This window comes from Gekko japonicus, unplaced genomic scaffold (genome assembly GCF_001447785.1).
Source record: "Gekko japonicus isolate JY-2015 unplaced genomic scaffold, Gekko_japonicus_V1.1 scaffold3994, whole genome shotgun sequence".
Lineage (NCBI taxonomy): Eukaryota > Metazoa > Chordata > Lepidosauria > Squamata > Gekkonidae > Gekko > Gekko japonicus.
Window position 1 is genome coordinate 86,663 of NW_015162598.1, and position 12,600 is coordinate 99,262.

At 47.5% G+C, this 12,600-nt stretch overlaps 1 protein-coding gene across 1 annotated transcript in view; it reads right to left on the reverse strand.

Moving 5' to 3' along the window:
- FYTTD1 (forty-two-three domain containing 1) overlaps positions 1–12,600 on the reverse strand; it is a 27,749-nt gene that overhangs the window by 2,927 nt on the left and 12,222 nt on the right. Inside the window, exons 5-9 of the mRNA XM_015406469.1 lie at positions 11,107–11,113; positions 10,830–10,927; positions 7,150–7,211; positions 4,707–4,781; positions 2,301–2,427 (exon numbers count right to left, since the gene is read on the reverse strand). Of these exons, the coding sequence (XP_015261955.1) occupies positions 2,301–2,427; positions 4,707–4,781; positions 7,150–7,211; positions 10,830–10,927; positions 11,107–11,113 (369 nt within the window). The remainder of the gene's footprint in view (positions 1–2,300; positions 2,428–4,706; positions 4,782–7,149; positions 7,212–10,829; positions 10,928–11,106; positions 11,114–12,600) is intronic.

Genomic DNA, 12,600 nt, shown 5'->3' on the forward strand with positions numbered 1-12,600 from the left:
GCTTCTAGTGTTAACATTAATATTATGTTAACATCGTCATTAACATCGTCATTAACAGCCTGCATAACCCCAGACTACAATGGTAGCTGACTTGACTGTTTTGTCAGGTGCTGCTTATGTCCGCCATCGTATACAAACCATCTTTGCACTGGTTTTATATTTATGCTGTTTATGACTTTATCGATATTTGTTTCGGCCGTTTATTATTCCATGCAAGCTGCCCTGAGCCTGCCACGGCAGGGAGGGCGGGGTAGAAAAATAAATAAAAAGAAGAGGAGGAGGAGATTGGATTTATACCCCGCCCTTCACTTAAGAGTCTCAGAACAACAGACACCCTGTGAGGTCGGTGGGGCTGAGAGAGCACTTACAAGAACTGCCCTTTCAAGGACAGCTCTTATCAGAACTATGGCTTGCCCAAGGTCATCCAGCCAGGTGCAAGTGGAGGAGTGGGGAATCAAACCTGGTTCTCCCAGATTAAAGTCCGCGCACTTAACCACTACTCCCAAACTGGCTCTCCTAGCAGTGTCCTGGCCCCACTGCTGGACCTCCTGAGGGCACCTGGTATTTTTGGCCACTGTGTGACAGAGTGTTGGAGATGCCGGGGACTGAAGCTGGGACCTTCGGCATGCCAGGCAGATGCTCTACCGCTGAGCCACAGCCCCTCTACACAGCTGTCCAGGGTCTCAGGCTGAGGGATTTCACACCTCCTTTTAACTAGAGATTGAACCTGGGACCTTCTGACTGCCAAGCAGAGGCTCTTCCATTGAGCCACACCCCTTCCCCGGAAATGCTGCATGTCAGCAGAAAAGGACTTCCAGATCTAACCCATGCCAATCAACCTTGGCCAGAGCTAAATAAGTAATCATCATCGTGTGGTATAGCAAGGAGATCCCATGATGGCCTATCACCCTTAAATTCCAACTCTTTTTGGGTTATGCACCACCAAATGGCGAGTGAGACTAGGGGGGGTCTGAGAGAGCTCCGAGAGAGGGGGGAATGACCCAAGGTCACCTAGCTGGCTTCATGCGCAGGACTGTGGAAACGAACCCGGTTCTCCAGATTAAGAGTCCGCGGCGCTTAACCACCACACCACGCTGGCTCTCTGGGCCAGAGCTGCATCAGTGAAACAGAATGAGAGCCAGTTTGGTGTAGTGGTGAAGTGCAACGACTCTAATCTGGGAGAACAGGGTTCGATTCCCCACTCCTCCACGTGCACCTGCTGGATGACCTTGGGCAAGCCGTAGTTCTGTCAGAACTGTAATCTCAAGGACAGTTCTTTCAAGAGCTCTCTCAGCCCCACCTACCTCACAGGGTGGGTGTCTGTTGTGGGGAGGGGGAGGGAAAAGGAGTTTGTAAGCCGCTCTGAGACTCCTTTGGGTAGTGAAGGGTGGGGTATAAATCCAATCTCCTCTTCTTCTCTTCTTCTAATAACCACACAGTACGGGAAGACAAAAAGCAAAAGTAGCACATCAAGAGATGGGACAAGAAGCTGGCACAGAAGAAGAGACATGCAGGGAAGGTTTCACTTTATGAACAAGATCGGAAAGTGCTTGGGGAAAAGGGGAAGCCAGAGAATATGGGAACCGGAATCTCTGAGCGAAACTCAGACTTAAACAGGCAAACCACACTGATATGTTTAATAGGCAACTTGCTCTGTGATTTTACAGTAATATCTGAACTATGACATGATGGCCCATGCTAGCTTGGTCTTGTCAGATCTCGGAAGCCAGGCAGGGTCGACTCTGGTCAGTACTTGGATGAGAGACCACCAAGGAAGTCCAGGGTTGCTACACAGAGGAAGGCAAGGGCAGGAAGGGATCAGTTGCCACTCGGCAGCATGTTGTTCTTCTTCTTCAAAGTGACCTTTGTATCCCAGGCTTCCCCACATCAGCCAAGGATGAACAGTCATTCTGAATTGAGCTTCTTACTCTTGGTTGTCATTGTCACTCTCCCTCCTCACACAGCAACTCCCCCATGGTTGGTTCAAAATCCAATAGCTCAACATCCTGTCATGGCTTGGCTTACATAAGAACATAAGAACATAAGAGACGCCAATGTTGGATCAGGCCAAAGGCCCATCCAGTCCAACACTCTGTGTCACACAGTGGCCAGAAATACCAGTGCCATCAGGAGGTCCAGCAGTGGGGCCAGGACATTAGAAGCCCTCCCCTACCAGGTCACCATAAGCCGGCTGTGACTTCACGGTACATATGCACACCCATGCAGTAGCAAAGAAGCCCATTTTACAGACAGAGGACACTGTGTGACCAATCACACAACGCAGCTGTGGAACCACCAACCTGCTTTCCAACACTGTTGATGTCAAACTGTAGCGGAACACCTTTAGGTACCTTCTTCTCGTCCGTCTGTTCTCTCTTCATGAGGAAAGGAGGGATCGGAGGATTAGTTAGCCTTGGCTTCAAGGAGCTGTAGAAAAATACGTCATAACACCGCAATGAACAAAGATGCTGTGGAAAGTACAATTCACAAAAACGTCCTGGCAGAGAGGACCAAATTATCTATTCCCAAGTAGTGAGTAAGTAATTTATTATATTACGGTCCGTGACCAGATCCGGTTAAAAAACAAATATTATGCAGATATTCAAATATACAGATTAAGAACTCCAATTAAAATACAGGAATGGAAGATTTTACAATACGTAAATAGATTTGTATTATATTAAATGGAGAAAAACAGACTGTGAAATACATAAAATAGCATTGTAAGTAACCATTTTTAAAATTTAAACCAATAGATTTAAGAGGAACAGGGGCTGTATAATAGGTCTAAAGGAAACTAAGTCAAGGCTCAAAGGGGCAAGACTGAAATTCACCGCCCACTTGAATTGCCCGAGTACAAAATCTAGCAGTTCGCTTAGTGGTAACTGAAATCTCATCTGTTAGTAACTTATCCAAACAAGTCTTGCCTTCCCCTACCACAGAACTGTCTCCATTATCTATTCCCAAACTCATAACTAAGGCGAAGGGAAAAGATCAAGATGGGTATCTGTGTTAGTCTGCCTGTGGCAGCAGAAAAGAGCAAGAGTCCGGGAGCACCTTCAAGACTAACACAATTTGTGGCAGGGGAGGAGCTTTCGTGAGTCACGGCTCACTTCTTCGGGCACCTGGATTTCCATTCTGTACGGCTAAATGTGGCGCCTTCCATGGAGACAGATCGAGATGGGTGACCGTGTTAGTCTGTCTCTAGTAGCAGAAAACAGCAAGAGTCCAGGAACACCTTTCAGACGAACAAGTCACTGCTCACTTCTTCACTTCTTCATGAAAGCTCCTCCCCTGCCACAGATTGTGTTAGTCTTTAAAGTGTTCCTGGACTTTTTACTCCTTTCCACTGGAAATGAACAAGGCCACCTTGCAAAATATAGGGATATAACTTCCTTGATTTTTGTGTCCATCCTTCTGTATTATTCTGTGTAAAGTGTGGAATTCGCTACCAGAGGATGTAGTGATGGCCAAAGGCACAGACAGCTTTAAAAGGGGATTAGACAGATTTATGGAGGAGAGGTCCATCAGCGGCTGCTAGCCCTGGTGACTAAAAGGAACTTCCACATTCAGAGGCAGTTAGCCTCTGAATCCCAGTACCAGGAGGCAACATCAGGGGCAGGGCTTGGTCTCTCTGCCCTGTTGTTGGCCCTCCAGAGGAACTGGCTGGCCACTGTGAGAGACAGGATGCTGGACTAGATGAACCACTGGTCTGATACAGCAGGACTCTTCTGATGTTATTTGGAAGGCCTTGGCTTCTATGCCTTGCTGTTGGCCCTCCAGAGAAACTGGCTGGCCACTGTGTGAGACAGGATGCTGAGCTAGATGGACCCCTGGTCTGATCCAACAGGGCTCTTCTGATGTTCTTATGAAGGTTTCAGCCTCTCTGCCCTGTTGTTGGCCCTCCAGAGGAACTGGCTGTCCACTGTGTGAGACAGGAGGCTGGACTAGATGGATCCTCACTGGTCTGATCCAGCAGGGCTCTTCTGATGTTCTTATGAAGGCCTCGGCCTCTCTGCTCTGTTGTTGGCACTCCAGAGGAACTGGAGTGAGTAAGGATGCTGGACTAAAGGGACCATTGGTTTTGATCCAGCAGGGCTCTTCTGGAGTCCTTATGAAGGCCTCGGCCTCTCTGCTCTGTTGTTGGCACTCCAGAGGAACTGGAGTGAGTAAGGATGCTGGACTAAAGGGACCATTGGTTTTGATCCAGCAGGGCTCTTCTGATGTTTATAATAACAATTTTTAAAAGAAAATAATCCTAAGGTCACAGTTGTGATCCCGCAAACCGTACTGATTTACACATGGGTATCCTGCTTTTCCTCCCCTCTGGGGACCAAAACAATTTACAATTCTCTCCCCTCCTCCATTTCATTCTCTAAAACCCTGCGAGGTGGTTGAGACAGAGGGTTAGACAGAGCAAAAGGTCAGTGACACAAGATTCCCTAGCAGAGTAGAGGATTCAGCCCTGGGCTTCCCAGATCCCAGTTTGACACAACTGGCTACAGCGCCACACAGGCTGTTTATAACAACTTACATATTAAATGGGTATTATTTAGAGGTCAGGTTCTCTCCCAAGCGACAGGGCTTGCGACAGAAGCCAGCTGGACCACGACTCCTTGCCAATCAAGTGACTTTCACTGGGTTCCTACAACTCTTAGCAACTGCCTATGGAAATAAGAAAAAAAACCCGAGGCCGTTCTACTCACACTGGTGATGGCACTGCGCCGGGATTGTCGATAGACACGGTCAGAATGCCTCCGTTTGTAGTGGATGTCCGCCACCTAGAAGAAGAAGAAGAAGAGATATTTATACCCCACCCTTCACTTGGAGTCTCAGAGCGGCTTACAATCTCCTTTCCCTTCCCCACAACAGACACCCTGAGAGGTAGGTGGTGCTGAGAGAGCTCTTCTGAGAACTGCTCGTGAGAGAACAGCTCTGAGAACTTGTGACCAGTGTTCCCTCTAAGCTGAGTTAGTGTGAGCTAGCTCACACTTTTTTAGCCTCCAGCTCACACATTTTCGTCTTTGCTCGGGAAGGCATGGCTCCAGAGCAAACTAATGTATGCAGCAGCCAAATCGCTCGCTCACCACTTTAATGCTGGTAGCTCACAAAGTAGAATTTCTGCTCACAAGACTCTGCAGCTTAGAGGGAGCATTGCTTGTGACCGACCCAAGGTCGCGCCAGCGGCTGCACACGGAGGAGTGGGGAATCAGACCCGGTTCTCCCAGATTAGAGTCTGCGCTCCTAACCGCTACACCAAACTGGCTTTAACCACTACACCGAAGACGCAGGCAAACACCAGGGGATGGATCCCATGGATCCATTTGGCTAACGGCATCGCTCTCTGCCCGCAGATGAGTCCCCTGCGCGGGAGGAAAGGAAGGCCATGGGTGGAAGGGATCTCCAGGATCCACCCCTTTATGCCCTAAAGACACATGGCTCACTCACTGCAAATCTGGAGACGCTACAGCGCAAGGACATATGGACGATATGGGAGCAAGAACCACGCAGGAAGAGGAGAAGGAATTCACTGGAACTCCGTTCTCCTTTCTACCACTGGTGCCTTTTCCTTCCAGCTAGAATCAGGCAGATCATTGCATCTAGATGGAAAGCTGATAAGGCACCGTCTCGCTCATGCTGGCTGAATGAAGTCTGGGATCACCTAATCTTAGAGAAGATAACAGATCATCTACGCCACTCAGAACCCTACCCCAAAACGTCTAATTTCGCAGAGAACATTTTTTGATCATTTCTCAACCAATTAGAAAGGATAAGAAGTGCTGGTAATTATGCTACCTCTGTTAGTGAGGCCAGTGTGAGTACTGGATTAGGTCTGGATCTTAGATGTAAAATATTTTTTATATGTAACTCAGTGTGTACAGTAGAAAGTTAGAGGAAAAGCAAAGAAGAATAAGTAGTGTTAGTGGGAAGAAGTTCTGCACCTGTCATGTACTGCAGCCATGGAAACTCATGTGCGTACAAACTGCTACATAATAAGATTTTGATGCGACTTGATCCTTATCTCTTGTTGTTGCTTATTTAATGCTTTTGATGTTCATTGTTGTTAATGATGATTTTAAAACAAATTAAAATATATTTTAAAAACAATAATAATTTCACAGAGAAATGGCTTCCCTTTATGGAATTCCTCTTCGCTTCTGATCTGAAACCTCGTAACCACGCATATCTCTCCTTATATATAATTGAATAGTGGGTGCAAAAGTTCTAATTCTAAAATGCACTCCCTTAGTGTATGGCTGATGGCACTGCTCCTCAGCATATATCGCCACCAATCAGAAGGCAAAGCCCGGGTCCCGCCCACACCACAACTGCTGCGACAACCTGGTCTTTTGCATATGGAAGCTGATTGGACTTCACTCCATTCCACGCCTCAAACCCCCCCCCCCCCCGCAAGGCAGTTGGAATGTCAGTTGCATATGGAACCTGCTGTATTCTGGTGGTGTGCAGGTCCCAGGTTCATGTTTTAAAAGCAGACTGACACTGTTTGCCCAAAGCCAGAGCACTCTCCCAGAGCCTCTTTCTAGCTCCCGTTGTATTTATTTCCACAACGGGCCTTATTTCTAGTCCAAAAATACTACACCAATAGCTGTCATCACAACAAGACATCGCAATGCCTGTAAGTATTAAAGTGCAAATTGGTCCTGAATGACTAAGAGAAAGGCTTATGTACTTTCGTCTCGATACTAACAACATAGTCAAAATCGTAACACTTGTTCAACTGCCTACAGTAGATGTTAAAGTGTTTATCTGTAGTGTTCTTATATGAATGTTATATCCACAACTCCACAAGACGATTTTATGTGCAATGTATCTGAAATCTGTTTATTGTAGAAAATTAATAAAAAGAATTTGGGGGGAAAAAAGAATCAGGCAGATCAATCATTCATTGGCACTGGGCACGTGTTCTAAAACTTCATTACGTGGGAGCATTAGGAACAACAACAGAAAACTGCGGCAGAAGTCGGAAATACGTTCCAAATGCTTCCATAAGCACTCTGTCAATTAAATCAGAACACTTAATGGTGGAAGTAGAAAAGAGCAAGAGTCCAGGAGCACCTTAAAGACTAAGAAAATCTGTGGCAGGGGAGGAGCTTTTGTGAGTCACGGCTCACTTCTTCAGATACTTACGGTGGAGTCCTTTTTGCATCCTGTCCGTTGAAGTCATCTTCTGGGTGGACTTGTGCCTGCACCTGGAGAAGGAGAGGCTGTTACAGAAAGCCAGTTTGCCCCGGCATAGGCGGGATATAAATTGAAATTAATAATAAATAATGATAATATAAACAGAAAGGGATTTCATGGGCTACAGGCCCTTGTCAAAATCATGGTACAACTTGACAGATCCTTTCCAATAGCTGCGGGGGTGAAGACTCCCTGACAAATGTAGGGATCTGTCATACCCAAAATATGACAAGAGCCAATTAGAAGAAGAAGAGATTGGATTTATACCCCGCCCTTCACTACCCAAAGGTGTCTCAGAGCGGCTTACAAACTCCTTTCCCTTCCCCTCCCCACAACAGACACCCTGGGAGGTAGGCGGGGCTGAGAGAGCTCTTGACAGAAACTGCTCTTTTTCCAAGAACAGCTCTTATCAGAACTACAGCTTGCCCAAGGTCACCCAACCAGGTGCACGTGGAGGAGTGGGGAATCAAAGCCGGTTCTCCCAGATTAGAGTTTGCGCACTTCACCACGACACCAAACAAGATATTTATAAGGTGCTAATTATACACAGAGGATGGCGAAACACTGTTTCGTTATTAGCCATAGTGGGCAACAGTCAGCAGAAATTACAGGACTGTTGTCCAAGTCCTATAATATATTTCAGCTGTACCGGCGCAGTACAGGCTGCCAATAGCACTTTCTGGGGCATAGGGTCCTAGCCTCTGTTGAACGATTCAGTGCGGCTCCTCAGTCAAATGCCCGGTGGAAGAGCTCCGTCTTGCAGGCCCTGCGGAATTGCAATAAACCCCGCAGGGCCCTGATATCCTCGGGGAGCTCATTCCACCCGTGCGGAGCTGCCACAGAAGAGGCCCTGGCCATTGTAGTAGCCAGCAGCCTGGCATCTTTAGGGCTGGGGAGATCCAGATGATTTTGCGATCCTGAGCGTAGTACTCTCTGGGGAACATGTGGGGTATGCTGGCCCCTGACCATAATGGGCTTCATAGGTAAGAACGAGCACCTTGAAAAAAATTCAAATACAACGGAATGGCAGATGAGGTTCTAAACTTATACACCCAGCGCAAAATATACTGTTACATGCCCTCCTCGGGCCCTCCATGCCTGATAGGAGACAATTAAGATTGTGTCACTTCCCACAATTAGGAAAAACACCTTTAGACATGTATAGGCTACTGTGACATATTTATTGCTTTACAACTGTTGACCTTATAACCTTGTTATCTAGTTTTTAACTTTGCAGAACTTAAAACATCATCATGTTACATGTTAAAGGTAAAGGTTCCCTTGCTCTAAAGCCAGTCGAATCCGACTCTAGGGGCATAGGGTCCTAGCCTCTCCGTTTCAAAGCCGAAGAGCCAGCGCTGTCCGAAGACGTTTCCGTGGTCATGTGGCCGGCATGACTAAACACCAAGGTGCACGGAACGCTGTTACCTTCACACCAAAGTGGTCCCTATTTATATACTTGCAATTTCTTGTTTTCGAACTGCTAGGTTGGCAGGAGCTGAAACTGGAGCTCACTCCATCATGTGGCGCACTCAGGTCTCGAACTGCTGAACTACCGACCTTCCACAGCCTGCAGTTCAGCGTTATGTTAATTTGCTGTTAAATCCCTGTCTGTAAGTTTAGAACCTCCTCTTCCATTCTGATGTATTTGAAAAAAGTGTGCCTTGCACACAAAAGCTCATACCTTGAAAAAACTTTTGTTGGTCTTAAAGGTGCCCCCTGGACTCTAAATTTGTTCTAAGATTTCCAGGGGATAAGCTTTCAAGAGTCAACGCTCCCCTCGCCACATACGGGAGCTCTGAAAACTTAGATCCTGAAAATCTTCCAGGGCTCTTTTTGTAGAAAAAGCCCAGCAGGAACTCATTAGCATAATAGGCCACACCCAACAGCAAAACTCATTAGCATATTGGGCCACATCCTGACAGCACCGCTCATCAGCACATTAGGCCACACGCCCATGTTACCAGAAGTGTGGTCATCCAGTCACACCCACCTTTCCCTTCTTATTCTGTTGTCCAAACCCAGGGCCTTTTTTTGTAGCAGGAACTCCTTTGCATGTTAGGCCACACACCCCTACTGTAGCCAGTCCTAATGAGTTCCTGCTGTTGGGTGTGGCCTATTATGCTAATGAGTTCCTGCTGGGTGTGGCCAACTCGGGAGCCAGCCGGAACGCCGCAAAATAGCTCTGCTTATATCCCAGGGAGCCGCTGCCAGTCCGAGTAGACAATCCTGATCTTGATGGACCTGATTCAGGAGAAGGCAGCGTCGATCGTGTGTTGATGTGAACTGTGCCGTTACACTGGATGAAGTCGGCTCCAGTTCACAAAAACTCCGGCCGGAATAAAATGATTAGTCTTTTTAGGTTCCACCGAGCTCCTGTTTAATTTTTTTGCTGCAACCAACTGATTAGAGATGTGAAGGCCCGGGGAAAAAATGGAAAAATTCGGGGGAGGGGGGAACCCGGTTTCCCCCCGTTTTTTTCCCTGAAGCCTTTTTGTTTTTTTCCGAAAAATTGATTATGGAACGTTTTATTTTAACATGATGAATAAAATATTTTAGGACAAGGTGTTCAAATATTTTCCAAATCATATATATATGGTATCAGATTGATCTAATGTCTGTGCACTGAGGACAAGCAAGTCCTAGGTTACAAACTGAACTCTCCAATGCAAGAACAAGATGCATTTCTTCCTTTAGGAGGTGCAATTGTCAGAAGAAAATAAAAAAGTTTCAGTTTTGTTTTTGCATGTGGGTGGGTATTCTGTTTGTAATAATTGTTTGGATACACTATATTTTTAATATGCTAGTTGTGATAATTTCATGCCAAGTAAAAATGTCCATAGTCATATTTTATGTTCCTAAAAAGTAACAGAATGACTTTCAATCTAGAAAAGACAAAACCGTGACTCTTGACTGGACAGAAGCAGAAGGTACAGCAGAACACAGCGGGCCGGGGTTTTTTTTTGTCACTTTACCGATGGAATGAGCTCCCAGAGGAGATCAGGGCCCTGCGGGACCTTTTGCAGTTCCGCAGGGCCTGCAAGACGGAGCTCTTCCACCAGGCTTTCAATTAGGAGCCGCCACCATCACGAGTTACCATCACTAGTAACTGTCACTAGTGACAACTGTATAGCCTGGTTCCTGGTGAACTATCGACAGCCTGTGCGCGCCGAGTGCAATCAACGCTGGAAATGAACATCATGTGGTATGCACTCATGCAGCACCGCCACTGCTGTGACACTGGAATAACATCGCTAGCACTTAATATGTAATGCCATATTCTTTTAACGAACTGTTTCAATGGCTTTAATGATTTGATTGTTAATCTCCTTCCCTTCCTCTCCCCATAACAGACACCCTGTGAGGCAGGTCGAGCTGAGAGAGCTCTGACAGAAACTGCTCTTGAGAGGACAGCTCTGAGAGAACTGTGACTGACCCAGGGTCACCCAGTTGGCTGCATGTGGAGGAGTGGGGAATGGCCCTTGGTTGTCCAGATTAGAGTCCACTGCTCTTAACCACTACACCAGACTCGCTCGCTTTCTTTGGACCTGACCTAGAACACCCCATATCCTTTGTGGAGAGAACCCACAGAGGGAGCCTTCGCACAATCGCTATACATGACACCATACCTTCAGGCCCCTCCTGAAGAGGAAAGTAGCTTGGCGAAAATCTTTCTGTTGATATAACTGGTTTCCAAGTCTAGCGGAAGAGGACTGGATATTAGTTCTGTAAAACATTCATAAGAACAAAAAAAATATATTAGTATTTTTATAGTACCGCCGATGTACACGGTGTTCTTGCAGACCGATGCCGCAACGAAACAGACCGGATCCTGGCCCAAGGAGATAAGAGCGCAATGGAAGATCAAGGAAGAGGGATATAGGTTGCAAGGGTTAAATATGGAAGCTCTGTTTCAAGGAACCCAGAACCAAGCTCATCAGAGCAGGGGTCCATATAGTCCAGGATCCTGCCTCACACAGTGGCCAACCAGGTCCTCTGGAGGGCCAACAACAGGGCAAAGAGGCCTTCATAAGAACATCAGAAGAGCCCTGCTGGATCAGGCCAGTGGTCCATCTAGACCAGCATCCTGCCTCACACAGGGGCCAGCCAGTTCCTCTGGAGGGCCATCAAAAGGGCAGAGATGCTGAGGCCTTCACAAGAATACCAGAAGAGCCCTGCTGGATCAGGCCAGTGGTCCATCTAGACCAGCATCCTGCCTCACACAGGGGCCAGCCAGTTCCTCTGGAGGGCCATCAAAAGGGCAGAGATGCTGAGGCCTTCACAAGAATACCAGAAGAGCCCTGCTGGATGAGACCAGTGAGGGTCCTTCTAGTCCAGCATCTGGTCTCAACAAAGGGCAGAGAGGCTGAGGCCTTCATAAGAACACCAGAAGAGCCCTGCTGGATCAGACCAGTGGTCGAGCTAGTCCAGAATCCCGGCTCACACAGTGGCCAGCCAGTTCCCCTGGAGGGCCAACAACAGGGCAGAGAGGCCGAGGCCTTCATAAGAAGGCCCCTTGTGTGCCGCCCTGAGCCTTCAGGGAGGGCGGGATGCAAATCCAAAGGTAAATAAATAAAATAAAAGAAATAAAAGAACTTCAGAAGAGCCCTCCTGGATGAGGCCAGGGGTCCATCTAGTCCAGCATCCTGCCTCACGCAGGGGCTGACTAGTTCCTCTGGAGGGCCAACAACAGGGCACAGAGGCCGAGGCCTTCATAAGAACCTCAGAAGAGCCCTGCCGGATGAGACCAGGGGTCCATCTAGTCCAGCATCCTGCCTCACGCAGGGGCTAACTAGTTCCTCTGGAGGACCAGCAACAGGGCACAGAGGCCGAGGCCTTCCCTTGATGTTGCCTCGTGGCTCTGGGATTCAGAGGACTGGTGTCTCCAAAAGTGGAGGTTTCCCTCAGTCACCACAGTTCTTCAGCCTTTCCGCATAGGGAAGGTGCTCCAACCCCCTAGTCATCCAGAGTGCACTTTTTCCAGCTCTGCAGTGTCCCTTTGGAGATACGGTGAGATGGATCGCCTCAAAAAAGAGAAGTCACGGCCTCCAGCCTGCAAGACGTGAGGCAGGCTGTTAACGATAGGGCGTTTTGGAAGCTGTTAGCTTGTACGGTAGCCAAAAGTAAAAACTGACATACCAACAGGGTAATTCTCCCTCTAAGCTGTGGAGTCTTGTGGGCAAAAATTCCACCTTGTGAGCCCCTGGCATCAAAGTTAGATCCAGGTGGAAATGCTCCCTCTAAGCTGCGGAGTCTTGTGAGCAAAAATTCCACTTTGTGAGCCCCTGTCATCAAAGTTGTGAGCGAGCGATTTGGCTGCTGCATAGATTAGCTTGCTCTGGAGCCATCCCTTCCTGAGCTAAGACAAAAGTATGTGAGCCAGAGGTTAAAAAACTGTGA